The sequence below is a fragment of the Aulonocara sp. 'chitande type north' Nkhata Bay genome, linkage group LG3 (assembly GCF_057382095.1).
Source record: "Aulonocara sp. 'chitande type north' Nkhata Bay isolate Kocher_YH1m ecotype deep benthic linkage group LG3, A_spYH_male_GT1.1, whole genome shotgun sequence".
Taxonomy (NCBI): domain Eukaryota; kingdom Metazoa; phylum Chordata; class Actinopteri; order Cichliformes; family Cichlidae; genus Aulonocara; species Aulonocara sp. 'chitande type north' Nkhata Bay.
The window spans coordinates 27,068,709-27,082,247 of record NC_141346.1 but is presented as its reverse complement, the minus strand read 5'-3'; the positions used below and the strand labels follow the sequence as shown (position 1 = coordinate 27,082,247).

General features: G+C 41.3%; 1 protein-coding gene across 1 annotated transcript; it reads right to left on the bottom strand.

Moving 5' to 3' along the window:
* Positions 1 to 9,244: 9,244 nt before the first annotated feature.
* Positions 9,245 to 12,483, bottom strand: LOC147334910 (uncharacterized; the record flags this gene model as incomplete). Its single annotated transcript, XM_086286018.1, has 2 exons — positions 9,245 to 11,898; positions 12,042 to 12,483. Coding segments are annotated over 2 exons (558 nt in total), but the record flags the coding sequence as incomplete, so codon positions are not given.
* Positions 12,484 to 13,539: the final 1,056 nt, after the last annotated feature.

Below are 13,539 nucleotides of genomic sequence, written 5' to 3'. Positions count from 1 at the left end.
CCCGTTTGAAGTAGAATTCCCGCCACATTGCCAAAAAACTTCTGCTCTCGTTTGTCATTTCTGTAGCGGTAGGGTTTTTTTTACAGGGTTGCTAGCCTGACGCCCAACCCTCCTCCTTTCTCATCCAGGCTTGGGACCGTTCATGGCGGAGTTGGGGTGGGCGAATGACCTAAATAAATATTTTAACAGGTTTGATCAAACACCCACCCCTCCCCCAGCATTGTCCCCTCTGCTGCAATCTCCCTCATCTTCAGGGAGTGCCTGTCTTTCATCTCAGGACTTCACACCTCTCAGCTCCCAGCCATCACACCCACCCACGGTTTCTGTGGACTCCAACTTACACTCCCCTCCCCCCAAATCCACTCTTTCTATCTCAGCACTTCGAGTGAGAAGCGAGCTTCGCCAGATCAAGGTGCGGAAGGCTGCAAGTTCAGATGGCATCAGCTCCAGGCTCCTGAGGTGCTGCGCAGATGAACTGTGTGGCATCCTAGGATATCTGTTCAACCTGAGCCTGTCACTGGGGAAAGTACCACATCGTGGTACCGATACCAAAGGCCTCCCATCCCAAGGACCTCAGCAGCTACAGGCTGGTAGCCCTGACATCACATCTGATGAAGACCCTTGAGAGATTGGTTCTAAACCATCTGCGCCCCCTGGTGAGGTCTTCATTGGATCTGCTGCAGTTTGCTTACCAGCCTGGCATCGGGATGGAGGACGCCATCATCTACCTCCTGCACCGAGCTCTGACTCACCTGGAGAAGCCTGGAAGCACTGTGAGGATCATTGTCTTGGATTTCTCCTGTGCTTTCAACACCATCCAGGCACGACTTCTGAGGGACAAGCTGGAGCTATCAGGAGGGTCACCACATGTCCCAGTGGATACTGGACTGCCTCACAGGACGCCCACAGTATGTGAGGACACAGGGCTGTGTCTCTGATACGCTGGTCTGCAGTACGGGGGGCCCACAGGGAACTGTACTGGCACCGTTCCTCTTCCCCCTCTACACTGCAGACTTCTCCATCAACTCCCCACAATGCCACCCACAGAAGTTCTCTGACGACTCTGCCATAGTCGACCTAATCACAGGTGAGGATGACTCAGAGTACAGACAGTGGACTCTGGACTTTTTGGACTGGTGCCATGCAGTTGGTTGTGGACTTCCGCAGACACAGATCCACCACACTAACACCGGTGAACATCCAGGGAGTGGAAATTCAGACAGTAGACTCTTATAGGTATCTGGGTGTTCACCTGAATATTAAACTGGACTGGAGCCTGATGCTCTTTACAGGAAGGGATCAGAGCAGACTCTACCTGCTGAGCTGGCTGAGGTTATTTTGAGACCAGGGAGCACTTCTAAAGACTTCCTCCCTTCCTCCCTGCAGCTATCAGACTGTACAATCAAAACTGCTCCCAACAAATATAGATGTTTACATCATGATGTAAATATGTAAAAATTATGTTTCTGTTCTGTATCCTGTTCTGTTTGTATATGTGTGTTTATGTTGCTGATACAATCAAATTTCCCCTTGTGGGATAATTAAAGGATTATTCTATTCGATTATTCTATTCTATTCTATTCAAACCTATGGGCAATTTAGTGTTTCCAATTAACCCATTAGAGCCGGTCGGAGCGGGCACGCTCTGTTTTGCGTAACTATTTTTAAATCCTGGTAGCTCTGCAACCACGTAAGCTAGTGCAATAATTTTTTTTGCATATGAAACCGGAGGAGTTGTACTTACACCTTATGCCATCAGCTTGTCCTAAGTCACAGTTTCCTTCCACATATAGCTTTGCAAAAACTGCATAAAAAGCACTTGCAGCAACAAAAACATAATATTCCAGAAACACGCTTTGCCGATCCGATCAGCTGTTCATAACATTTCCTACGTTGGAATAGACGTCAGCGCGAACTTTTGCATGTCCACCATTACCTGCCCGAAACCGGAAGTGACGTTATTTTCACAGAAATGTAGTTTTTTTTTACCATCAGGGCCTCAGGGCCTATACTGGTCTTTTTAAAAGTTATCTTTGACTTTATGACTTTCTGTGTCTTTTCTGGGATGCTTAGGACTCATATTGCACTGCTGGAAATAGTTTATTTTGATGCATATGCTGCTTTTTTGCAAATTTGCAGTATAATATTTATTTTCATTTTTCCTGCAGTATATAAAAATTGGTGTATTTCAAAAATAAAACTATGAAGACACTCAAAATAAATTTCCTGTGGTAGGAAACTATTTTGTGCAACTTTTTTGTATTTACAGTTTTGAGGGATAAGCCTCTTAAATTTCTCTAACTAGAAATATATGTTAAAAAAGCAAAAACGATTTTCAATTTTTTTGTAGTTTATTGCACTTTTTTGCAATTTATGTAATTACTATGCACTTAATGAATACATATTATTAAAATCTGGGCTATAATTGTTGTATTGATGTATAGCAACTTGAAATGCTCCCAAAAATGGCACTACAGCATGTAAAAATATAATATAAGCTCTGGCGGACTTGGTTCTATGGTAGGTCTTAAAGGGTTAACCTAACCCCACTAACTGCACATCTTTGGACTGTGAGGAAACCGGAGTACCCTGAGAGAACCCACGGAAACACGGGGAGAACATGCAAACTCCACAAAGAAAGACCCCGGTCTAATGGTACAATTGAACTCAGGACCTTATTTCTGTGAGGCAGCAGTGCTACCAACGTGCCACCCCATACATTTAAATATAAAACTAAATGATACAGGCCTGTATATTGTGGAGGATAGACATGTTTTATTGCCCTGAGCTGTGTCTGGCAGGCAGAGCGTCTCCACAAATCTGATGCTTCTGATTTGAAGAAAATGAGCTGAGGGAGACACCCGGTGGACAAACACAGACATAACAAGAAGAAAAACTAAAGTGCAGAGGGGAAATTCTTGTTGGAATGAATTTGCATGCGTCAGAAAAACACACAGCACACACTCTAACAGTCCATTATTTGTACTGAAGGAGACACGTGAAGAAACCCAATCACACAACAATGAAGTGAACACATTTATAGCCAGTGTTCAAGATGATGGATAGAAATGAAAATCATGGAGCATTTATGCATTTATAGGTCTGTGTCTTACAGCAGAAGCAGCATTTCCATGAACTCACTGGCCTTTTCTACTGAACGCTCTCTTCTTCATCACCTCATCTGCATCTTGTGACTGCTGCTGAGCTCCAACCCTTTTAACCTCCTGGAGATGATTCAAGATTCAAAGCGTTTACTGTCATGTGTGCAACGAAAAAGCATCTCTCTGTACAATTAAATTATTTCTCTGCTGTCCACACGCAGATGCCGGTTAATATGTACAAATAGATAAAATACAAATAGCATGAATGTATAAATGGAGACAAAAATTGAAGTATTAAATAGATTTATGATCTACAAGTTTAATATGCTGCTTTGATATGTAAGATGAACTGATGTGCAAAAATTATTATTACTGTTAAAATAGGTCAGCTGTTCAAGAGTCTGTTAGCAGTGGGGAAGAAGGAGTTGTTGAGTCTGGATGTTCTGGATTTCACACTTCTGAACCTCCGTCCCGAGGGCAGAAGTGTGAACAGTCCGTGTTGGTGGTGTGTGGGGTCTTTGAGGATGGAGGCAGCTCTCCTCTGGACTCTGCGATGGTAGATGTTCTGCAGAGAGGGCAGCATGGTCCTGGTTATCTTCTCCGCAGTTGTTATCACTCTCTGCAGGTGTTTGCCATCCCGAGCAGTAATGCTGCCATACCATGCAGTGATGCAGCTGCTCAGTATGCTCTCCTCAATGCAGCTGTAGAACCTCCTGAGGATCTTGCCTGACATACCAAATTTCCTCAGCCTCCTCAGGAAATATAGCCTTCTGCCCAGCTGTATGGTGTTCAGTGTCCAGGTGAGGTCCTCAGAGATGTAGACGCTCAGGTATCTGGGTGATCTGAGGGTTCTGGAAGGTCCAGGAGGTCTGGATGGTCTCGAAATGAGTGTAGAATCGATTGAGGTCATCTAGCAGACTGCCTGCAGAGCTGATGGTGCTGATGGCGGACCTGTACTCTGTGATGTGCTGTAAGCCTTGTCACATCCACCTGGGGTCAGCAGAAGAGTAGAAGCCATCCAGTTTCTCTCTGTACTGCCTCTTAGCCGCTGTAATAGCTTTCCTCAGTCCATACTTCGCAGCTTTGTACTCCGTTATTGCCTGATCTAAATGCAAGAGACCGAGTATGCAGCATGTGTCGTACCTGACTGTTGCTCCAGGGCTTCTGGTTGGGGAACTTTCTGACATGTGTGGTGGGCACAATATTTTCAACAGAGGTGCTGATGTAATGATTCATATTCACTGAAATTTCACTCATGACACAGAAACTGTTCAGCTATTCCCTATTAGTCTATTTATTAGGAACTTCTGTTGATTTTATATGTAAAGTATTTTTCATTGAACGTCACCGCACGCACTCTGTTTATTTGCACACTTCTCACAATTTCTTTCTTAAATCATTATTTGCACATTCTTTTTCTTTTACTGCAAATTTAAAATCTGTAAATTTGGTCAATTCTTTATTGTTGTTTAATGGTCGGGCATTGCACAGCACTAAGCATTTCACCACATGTGTATGGTTGTGTGTGGGACAAACAAAATTTTGAATTTGAATTCTGTGAGTTTCTCTTGATTGTATATATTTCTCCTGTTTGTTATTTATTCGTGTTGTCGTCATATTAATATTTTATTCCTGCACAGCTTGTGTGGAGCACTCATAATTTTGTTGTACATGTACAATGATAATAAAGGGCTATTCTATTCTATTCTGTTTTGAATAGTATAATGGCTGAACTAACTGAACCTGAAGCACAAAAACATTAGGTCGGCTCTGCAACAATAATGAGGTGTGCTAACTAGGGGTGGGGGTAAAAATCAATACAGCATAGCATCACAATATTTTGTTTGGTAATAATGTATCGATACAGGGACAGCAGACATTGATATTTCATTATAAAAAATTCCATTGCAACAAATGGTACGGTTGAGCTTTTTCTCTAGTGAGGTCAGCAGAGGTTAGGTCACCATGTGGGAAAGTTGATCAAATAAAGATGGAGACAGAGAAAGAAATCAGGAAAGCACCATCTGTGTTTAAATCAAACATCTGGACACATTTTGGATTTTTTTAACAAGGATGGGACAAATGAGTTGGATATGACACACGGGATTTGCAAGGTGTCTCGTATCAAAAAAAAAAGTATTCTGGTAATACTACGAACATGCGGGCCCATCTTACGCACCACCATCCAAAAATAACATTAACTGAGGACGGCAAAGCTTTCTCCCACTTCAGAGTGAGCTTAAAAAAAATAACACAATCTATCATGTACTTCATCAGCAAAGACCTACGTCCTTACAACATTGTGGAAAATGAGGGTTTTTCTTACATGCTCAAGATGCTGGAACCCAGGTATGTGATACCATCACGTTTTTTCACCGACACAGCCGTTATCCAATCTCTACATAGACGTGAAGCGTAAAGTTGAGGAAAGTTTGAGTGCAACACAAAAGGTTGCATTAACTTGCGATGCATGGACCTCACGGGCTGTGGATTCATATGTAACTATAACAGCTCATTATCTCACAGTGGACTGGTGACTGCTGTACATCTCCAAACTCGAACATCACATGAAAGTCACACTGGAGCGAACATTGCCAACCTCCTGCAAAATGCAGCACAGGAATGGGAAACATCTGGTGGTTCTCACCAACAATGATTCTAATATGACAATCGCCACTCAGCTAGCAGGATACATGCATGTGAAACTTTTTCACCCATATGCTCAATCTGGCATCACAACGAGCCTTAAATGTGCCTGCAGTAGCCAGGGTTTTTGGGAGAGTGTGGAGCATAACTGGCTTTTTCAATAGTAGCACAGTGGCAACCCAAGCTCTGGAGCAAAAATAGAAAAGACCAATGTCTGCACAAGATGGAACAGTGCTTATGACATGCTCCAGCGTTTCCTTGAATAGCAACCTGCCATTTACGCAGCGCTGCTGTCTCCCGTTTTGAGAAAGCGTAGCACTGATATCTTTACACTAAATGAGAGAGATATTGGCAACGCTGAAGAAATTGTCTGGGTCTTGAAGTCAATGCAAGTCGTGACCACTGTGATGTCTGAGGAAAAGATTCCTACTCTGTCTCTCGTAGCACCGCTGCTAGCACAGCTGTTGCATGACACCCAGGACAACATTTGTGACATAGCGCTGGTCAGAAACATCAAGCAAAGTATCAGTCAAGATCTTAAGAAGAGATATGCCAGCACAGTCGAGAGGAACACCCGCTACACAGCATCAGTCCTCGATCCACGCTTTAAAACCCTGCCATTCTTGTCACCATTCTTTGTCATTTTGGTAATGTTCTATTTAACAATTAAATACATTAATTATAATTTATTAAAGAAAAACAACATATTACTGCATAATAAAAGATCTAACATATTTATTTTCTCCCTCTCTCTGTATGTGTGTGGGTTTTCTACAGGAAGAAAAGAAGCAGCAGTCCATCTCTGAGCCAGAAGCCCCTGAACATCATGAGGAACCTGACGGCACTGAACAGAATCCCAGACCACCTCTCATACCAGCTAAGATGAGGAAGTCCTGTGGGCTAACAGACTTCCTTGGTCAGACTTGTGGTGATTTTGGAGCCCCACCAAAATCATTATCTGCCACAACTGAGGAGGTGAAAAGATACCAGGAGGTCACGCAACTGGCACTCACAGAAGACCCACTAAGCTGGTGGAAATCCCATGAGCAAGTCTATCCTTTCCTGGCCACACTGGCAAAAAGATGCCTTTGTTTCCCAAGTACTCCTATCTCAGCTGAACGAGTCTTCTCGACCGCTGGAGACATCGTCACAGCAAAACGGAGCACTCTGACCTTAGACCATGTTGATTAGCTCCTTTTTCTGAGCAAGAATGCTGATATTCCTGCACAGTCCAAATGTGTTTAACTGTTTTTAAGGAAGCAACAAACAGGACAGTTTACTTATTTTAATTTAAAACAACATGTTTTATTTTATTTCAATGTAAAACCTTTTTTATTTAATGTAAAACAATATTTTGTTTTACATTATATTATATTCTTCAGGTGCTAAAGGGGCTGCACAGTGTTTACAAAGGTCATTGTTAGCAATAGCTAAAATTGTACAGTTGTCCCCAGATGGTTGCATTCAGTTAAGTTGGACTAGACTGTAATACAAACATTTCAGTTTGTCGGCAATGAAACTGAAATGAGAGAAAGACTGAGTGTGACACTTTGTTTTAAGATAAAATGAATGTAAGTTTACCTTTATGAACACAGTCTGTCGTAGAAAAATGTGATAAATCACAAAATATTGTATTGCAATACTCAGAATATCACAAAACATTAAAAAATTGCAATAATATGGTGAGTGAATATGTGAGTTAAGTCTTGTGATAATATCATATCTGGTGATTGGGGTGTCTGGTGATTCCCACTATTAGTGCTAACTCAGTATTTCAACTTTAGCAATGTTGAGTAAACTAAAAAAAGCAAATTACAACTAAAAGTTTTGCAATGAGACTTTTTTTTTTTTTTTACACTGTGTGTGAACTTCAGCTTTCAGCAGTTCGGCTCTTCGCAGGTGAATGGTTCAGAGTATTTCAGTATTTTCCCAACTATTTTAACACTTCCAAGTAATCCAACTTAAATGTTCAGCTTTCAGCATTTCCTCTGCATTTTCTTAGGAAATGTGTTCTCTGGTTTGTTTATCGTTTGTTTAACATCCTCTGGTTTTCCACCTCTATGTTGGATCCTGTCACAGGGTGAGAGCATTCAGCTTTGCAGTTTCTACATTTTCATCACTTCAAATGGTGACACATTTGAAATGTTGACACATGACTCAGTCTGTATCCTGGAGTCTGCGTGAATGAAAGAATGGACACCAGAGCATAACAGCCACAGCATGAACTCAGGAGGGGTCAAAGGTTATAAAACAGGATTGTCGGAGACAAAAGGAGACCATTTACACTCAACACCTGAGACCATCTTTGAACAGAGATCCAGGTTACCATCTCCTTCCATAACATGTGACTCGAGGTCCAGAAATCACTATGACGACCAGCCGCTGATCTGAGCTTTTCAGCATCTGAACATACAGTGAAAATATTCTGATCATTTCCAGCTCTGTGTTTGAACTCTTTCAGTTTACTAGAACAACTGAATGATTCACTGCACAAAACAATGCTTCTTTTTCTTTTACTGGGCCTCTGCGCATTTTATATATTCACATCCATTCATTTGGTGAGAAATCTGATGACACCATACCAGTTTGTTTAGATGTGTGAAAACAGATGATCAACACTTTTCTCTTGGCTGCCAGATCTCATATACAGCACATAAATATGTTTCTCACTCAGACTTGAATGAGCATGCCCAGCCATACAGAGGGGTCTCCTGAAGGCTGCAGTGGGAGTCTGCCAGGCCAGGACTGTGTGGGACCGCCCCGAGTACAGCTCAGGACAATGTGGTAAAGAACAGAGTTTTTGCATGTGTTGTTCAGCACTGCAGACATTTATGAAACTGTGTAATAATCTGGGATGTTGTGGTATCTGCAGTTTGTTTTTCTCTCCTTTTCTGAGCTCAGGTTGGGTTCTGCTCACTCTGGGGCGGAGTCAGTTTCCAGCGCTGGTCAATGGACACCTGCACTCCAAGTGGTAATCAAGCCACTGCGTCTCAGTTGTTTTTTTTTAGCTCCTCTGCATTAACCCTGTTTTCCCCTTGTTTCCAGTGCACCAGTCTCTTTACCTGGTTTCTCCAGCGCTCGTGCCTGGATGCTCACCACCTCCATTCTCTCTCTGTTACATGGCACCTCTGTATCCAGCATCCTTTAGCAGATCTACTAGGAGGCTGATCCCAACGTGATTAACGTAGGTGAAGCTTTGGGAATATCTGGAAGTTTATTTTTCCCCTTTCGGTGAAAACTGGACACATTTCTTTAAAAATAAAAAAAAGAGAATAAATGGGAAACATTATCTTAATGTTCCAAAGAAACTATCATAAAATAATTTGCTGTGTGTGATTAACCCAGATCCAGGAGACTGAATTCATTGGGTGAGATATTCTGTGTCAAACTGGTCTTGTTATGGTTGTTGTTTCTTACAAACAGAGGAGTCATACCAACACCATTTATATCAATAAGAATTTATTTGCAAATGTATAACAAACAGTACAAGTGCATTATTCCTTTACAGTACTATTCCTGCACCCTATGTTTCCACAGGACACACATTAATGAATTTCACGTGTAAAAATACAGCTTTTCACATTAACTAGTAAATACTTGCTTCAGTTGTTTGTCTCAAATTTAACTTGGCACTCACCCACGTTGTGTGGCTAATAGTCATTGCTTCAAGGTGCTGAACTTCACTGGCATTCAAAGGTCTCTGGCTGCTACAAAGCTAGTTTTCTCTTTCTTAAAGTGGGCATGAAACACATAAAAAGGCAAATTTACATTGTGGATCCCTGCTGTCAAAAACTGACAAAGATGAATTTAGGAAATAAGTGCTTAAAGCTATGAAATGGAAAGTCCAGCTGTTAGCTGTAATGTTCAGGTTTGTAAAGCACTTTATAAATGAGGACTGTGTGGAGGAGAGTCTGAGTGACTCAAACAACACTCTAGCTTTTCCTCGTCAAGCCAATAACATCAACAATGTACACAAAGACACATTTGTGCCCTTTCACAACTATTTATAGTGTGTAATCTTTATCAGCTGTAGTCAGTCTTTCCTGAGTAACGCGAACGTAAAATATAATTATGTAGTTACAGGGTGAGTCTGGCATATTTCTGACATAAAACACAATTACACGCATTAACTCACCAGGATAATACATTCAACTGTCGAATACCCGTTGTTGTGTTGTCAGTAAAAATAAAAAACTCCACACAACATCTCACTGGCAAAGTTTTCCTGCTACACGTGTCGGATCTGCCTGCTTTAAAGTAGAAACGGAAGGAGTGCAGAAGGAAAATGAAAGCACCTGTGGTGCTGAATAGCTTATTTTGTATTTAATTTACCACTTTACGACAATAATGACAATAATAATTATGATGATAGTTAAGCTTTACCCCCATGATAATTAAAACTCTAATCCAAAGTAATGCAACAATAATTTAACTGTCGCTCTCCCACACCCACAGTGGGTTGGAATGTGTTAGTTTGTGACTGAGAACTTTAAAACTCACTGTGTTTCTGTACATCACTGTTGCATAGTGTCAGTGTGATAGACGGCTGTGGTTCTCATAAATCCCACACTGCCTTCCAGGACTGTCGGGATCTCCACACTGTCTTAAGTATTATTGTGCAGCAGATTTGCTGCTTGAATGACACACAGAACAAACAAAACATACTCGTCACAAATGCGTGCTCAATCATCCAGGTAAGGAAATCCTAAAAAGTTGATATTGTTTATCTGGGGATAATGTTTTCAGAGACTGAAGATGTCAGACTTGGATGAGTAACAAAAAGTTTCTCCTTTTGAAAACGCTACATTCATATGAACAGAATCAAGTTTTTGGGATACTTGTCACAAACTTCGACGTAGTCTTAATCTGTTAAATTAAAGAAAAGCACAGAGAGGCAGGAGAACTAAAACTCCCTGACTAAGAATCAAGCAGGTCCTTCCTGAGCTCTCTCACTGTGGACTTAAAATAAATTTCTCTGGCTGAGGAGGATCAGCAGCTGCTAGAAAAATAACAAACAAAAATTTGTTTTAACTTGAACCTGATGTTGGTTTCCATTTACACTAGTGGTGCAACGGATCAAAAATCTCACGGTTCGGATCGGCTCACGGTTTTAAGTCATGGATCGGATCAATTTTCTGATCAGCAAAAAAAGAAAAAAGACAAAAATGTAACATTTACTTATTGAAGTATTTTTTGCCTGTTAAAAACATTCAACTCAAGTCTCATTCCACGCAATTATAAAAAAATTAATTATGGTTCAATGTAGGGCAGCTTTGTATCTACCACTCTATTCAATTCAATTTTATTTATAAAGCACCAAATCACAACAACAGTCGCCTCAAGGCGCTTCATATTGTAAGGTAGACCCTACAATAATACATACCGCTCATTATATGTGATATAATGTGATATAATGAGCTGCCACAGTCACGTAGCTTTCCGTTGCCCTGGAGCTCCACCCATTTGTAGTAGTTAGGGCAACAGAAGATGCCTGGGACAGTTCAGCCATAACTTAAATCTTTTCCTGCTCATACATGCTTGGAACAATCTTGCCACTAAAGTGGACGCGAAGGGGATATCATAGCATGGCTTAAGCACGTTCATCATAGTTTAAACCTCTTGTTTTGCACACCTCCCGTCTGCAGCTAAACACCCCAGTAGCTTTTGTAATAGCTTTAGCCCGGACGGATTGGGCAGCAAAAGGCTGCTTAAATACCGCAAACTCCTCTGCTCCGCTACTTGGACCACTAGCGCTGGCCATAACTATCGCTTGACAGACTGGCCACGTGCACCATACACATACTTTTTCTTTCTTTTTCAAATCTTCGGATCACGTGCGTGCCGAACCGTGGAGTGGGATCGGTTCGGATTACGGATCAACCGCGATCCGTTGCACCACTAATTTACACTATATCATATTTCATTTTGAAAAATCAAAGTCATAACAAAGAAAGCAGTTATCAGCTGCAAAACTCATTAATGTTCAACTACACAAACTGCAGCACAGCTATAAAAAAAAGGGAAGTCTCCTAACTTTAGAGACACAGAGTGAAGAAAAACCCGCAGAGAAGCAGCAACACTCTGATCCTGCCTTGACTTGTTGCTTTTGATGCCTCTGGTTTTCTCTCAGGTTTAGTACTGACCTTTAGCCCTGCAGAGACACCAAATAAATCTCAGTCATTTACAAAAACAACAATAAAGAAATCAGAATAAGTTTTACAAAAAGATTTCCAGTTATCCATGAAAGCTGTTTCACTCAAAATTTAAAAAAAAAAAGATACTGAATAAACTCACCAGTGACGCTGAGTTGACATTCCTGGAGGTTGTTTCCATAATCTGTCTCCACTTCACATCTGTACCGACCCGAGTCATCAGTCCTGAGTCTGGACAGCTGCAGTCTGATTCGTCCTTCTCTGAGGGCGTCTTTGTCACTCTGGACTCGTCCTGAAAACTTTTCATCCTGAGACTCTGACACCTCAACACCTTCATGAACGTGATACAGGACTGAATCTTTATGAGCATTTATCAGGTAACAGATGATGAAAATGTAGATCCAGGATCTGTCAGGTTTGGTGGTGAACGTCCACTCCAGTGTGATGTTGTGGTTCTCCTCTGCCTGATAGCAGGTCTGTGTCACATTGACTACAAATGATCCTGTTGAGGAGACAGAGAGGGAAAGAGAGGAGCAGACACACTGAGAACTGGAACAAATCTGTTGTTGAGCTTTATTTGGAGTTCATAAAGTGAAGCTGTAAACTAACCAGAGACACATGAGGTGAGGATGATGAGCAGCAGGATCCTGCAGATCATCTTCTCCCTGTGAGAGGAGACAGAGGTGAAGAGTCATCAACACATGAGGTCAAAGGTCAGTCAGTACAGCTAGAAGAAGGAAAATCTACAGTCTGACTTCATTCACTCATTACAACATGTGATCCTCTTTATGATCCTGATTATTACACTGACTGACCAAAACTACATGAACTACAACCTCTGCAATTAAAGCAACAAGAAAAAAAACCTGCACTTTAATTTACTCTGAAAATATTTCCACATTTTAAAGTAAAGGCATCAAGTTGAAAGTGAAAGTTGTCCTGGCAAAGTCTAATCTTAAAAGTAGAAATGTTGTCCACTTGTCTTTACCTTAAAAATGTAAATAAAGCTGGATTGAATGGATTGTTGTCTCCTCAATCCAAACTGGCAGCTGGTTCTATTAATAATAAAATTACGGTTTCATAAGCTATTGTGATTTAGGTTTTTTTTATTTGTTTTTGTTTTGTTTTTTTGCCAGGCGTTAACTATAGTGTGAAAAATGAACAGAGAGTGGCGTTAAGTGCAGTGTTAATATGAAGGCTTGAGTTGAGCGTTTTCACCATTGTCATTCAGAACAGAGGAGAAGCGTCTGTCTGTGAATTCTTCGCTTCTTTAACTCAAAGTGTTTCAGGAAGTATGAGCATTTATAACCCGAACTGACAGACAAATAGAAGCACGTGGTGTTTCTTCCGGATTTGAACATGCATGTACTTTTCCCCTCACGGCGCTAAACTGAGCTGAGTTGGAAAGTACCCTGCAGGCACACTTCCAGGATCTCCCAGTGTCTGTAGACTTTGCACAGCTCTGTGAAATGCATCATCATTATTATTATATTAATATTATAATGATGCTCTTTTTCTAAAGCACGAGACAAAAAGCATATTTTACTCAATATAAAAATGGCCAACACGTTCTCACTCCCAAATTGACGCTACGCTTTCGCGTTCCCGAGGAACGCCGCGGGACGTGACAAATCGTCGGG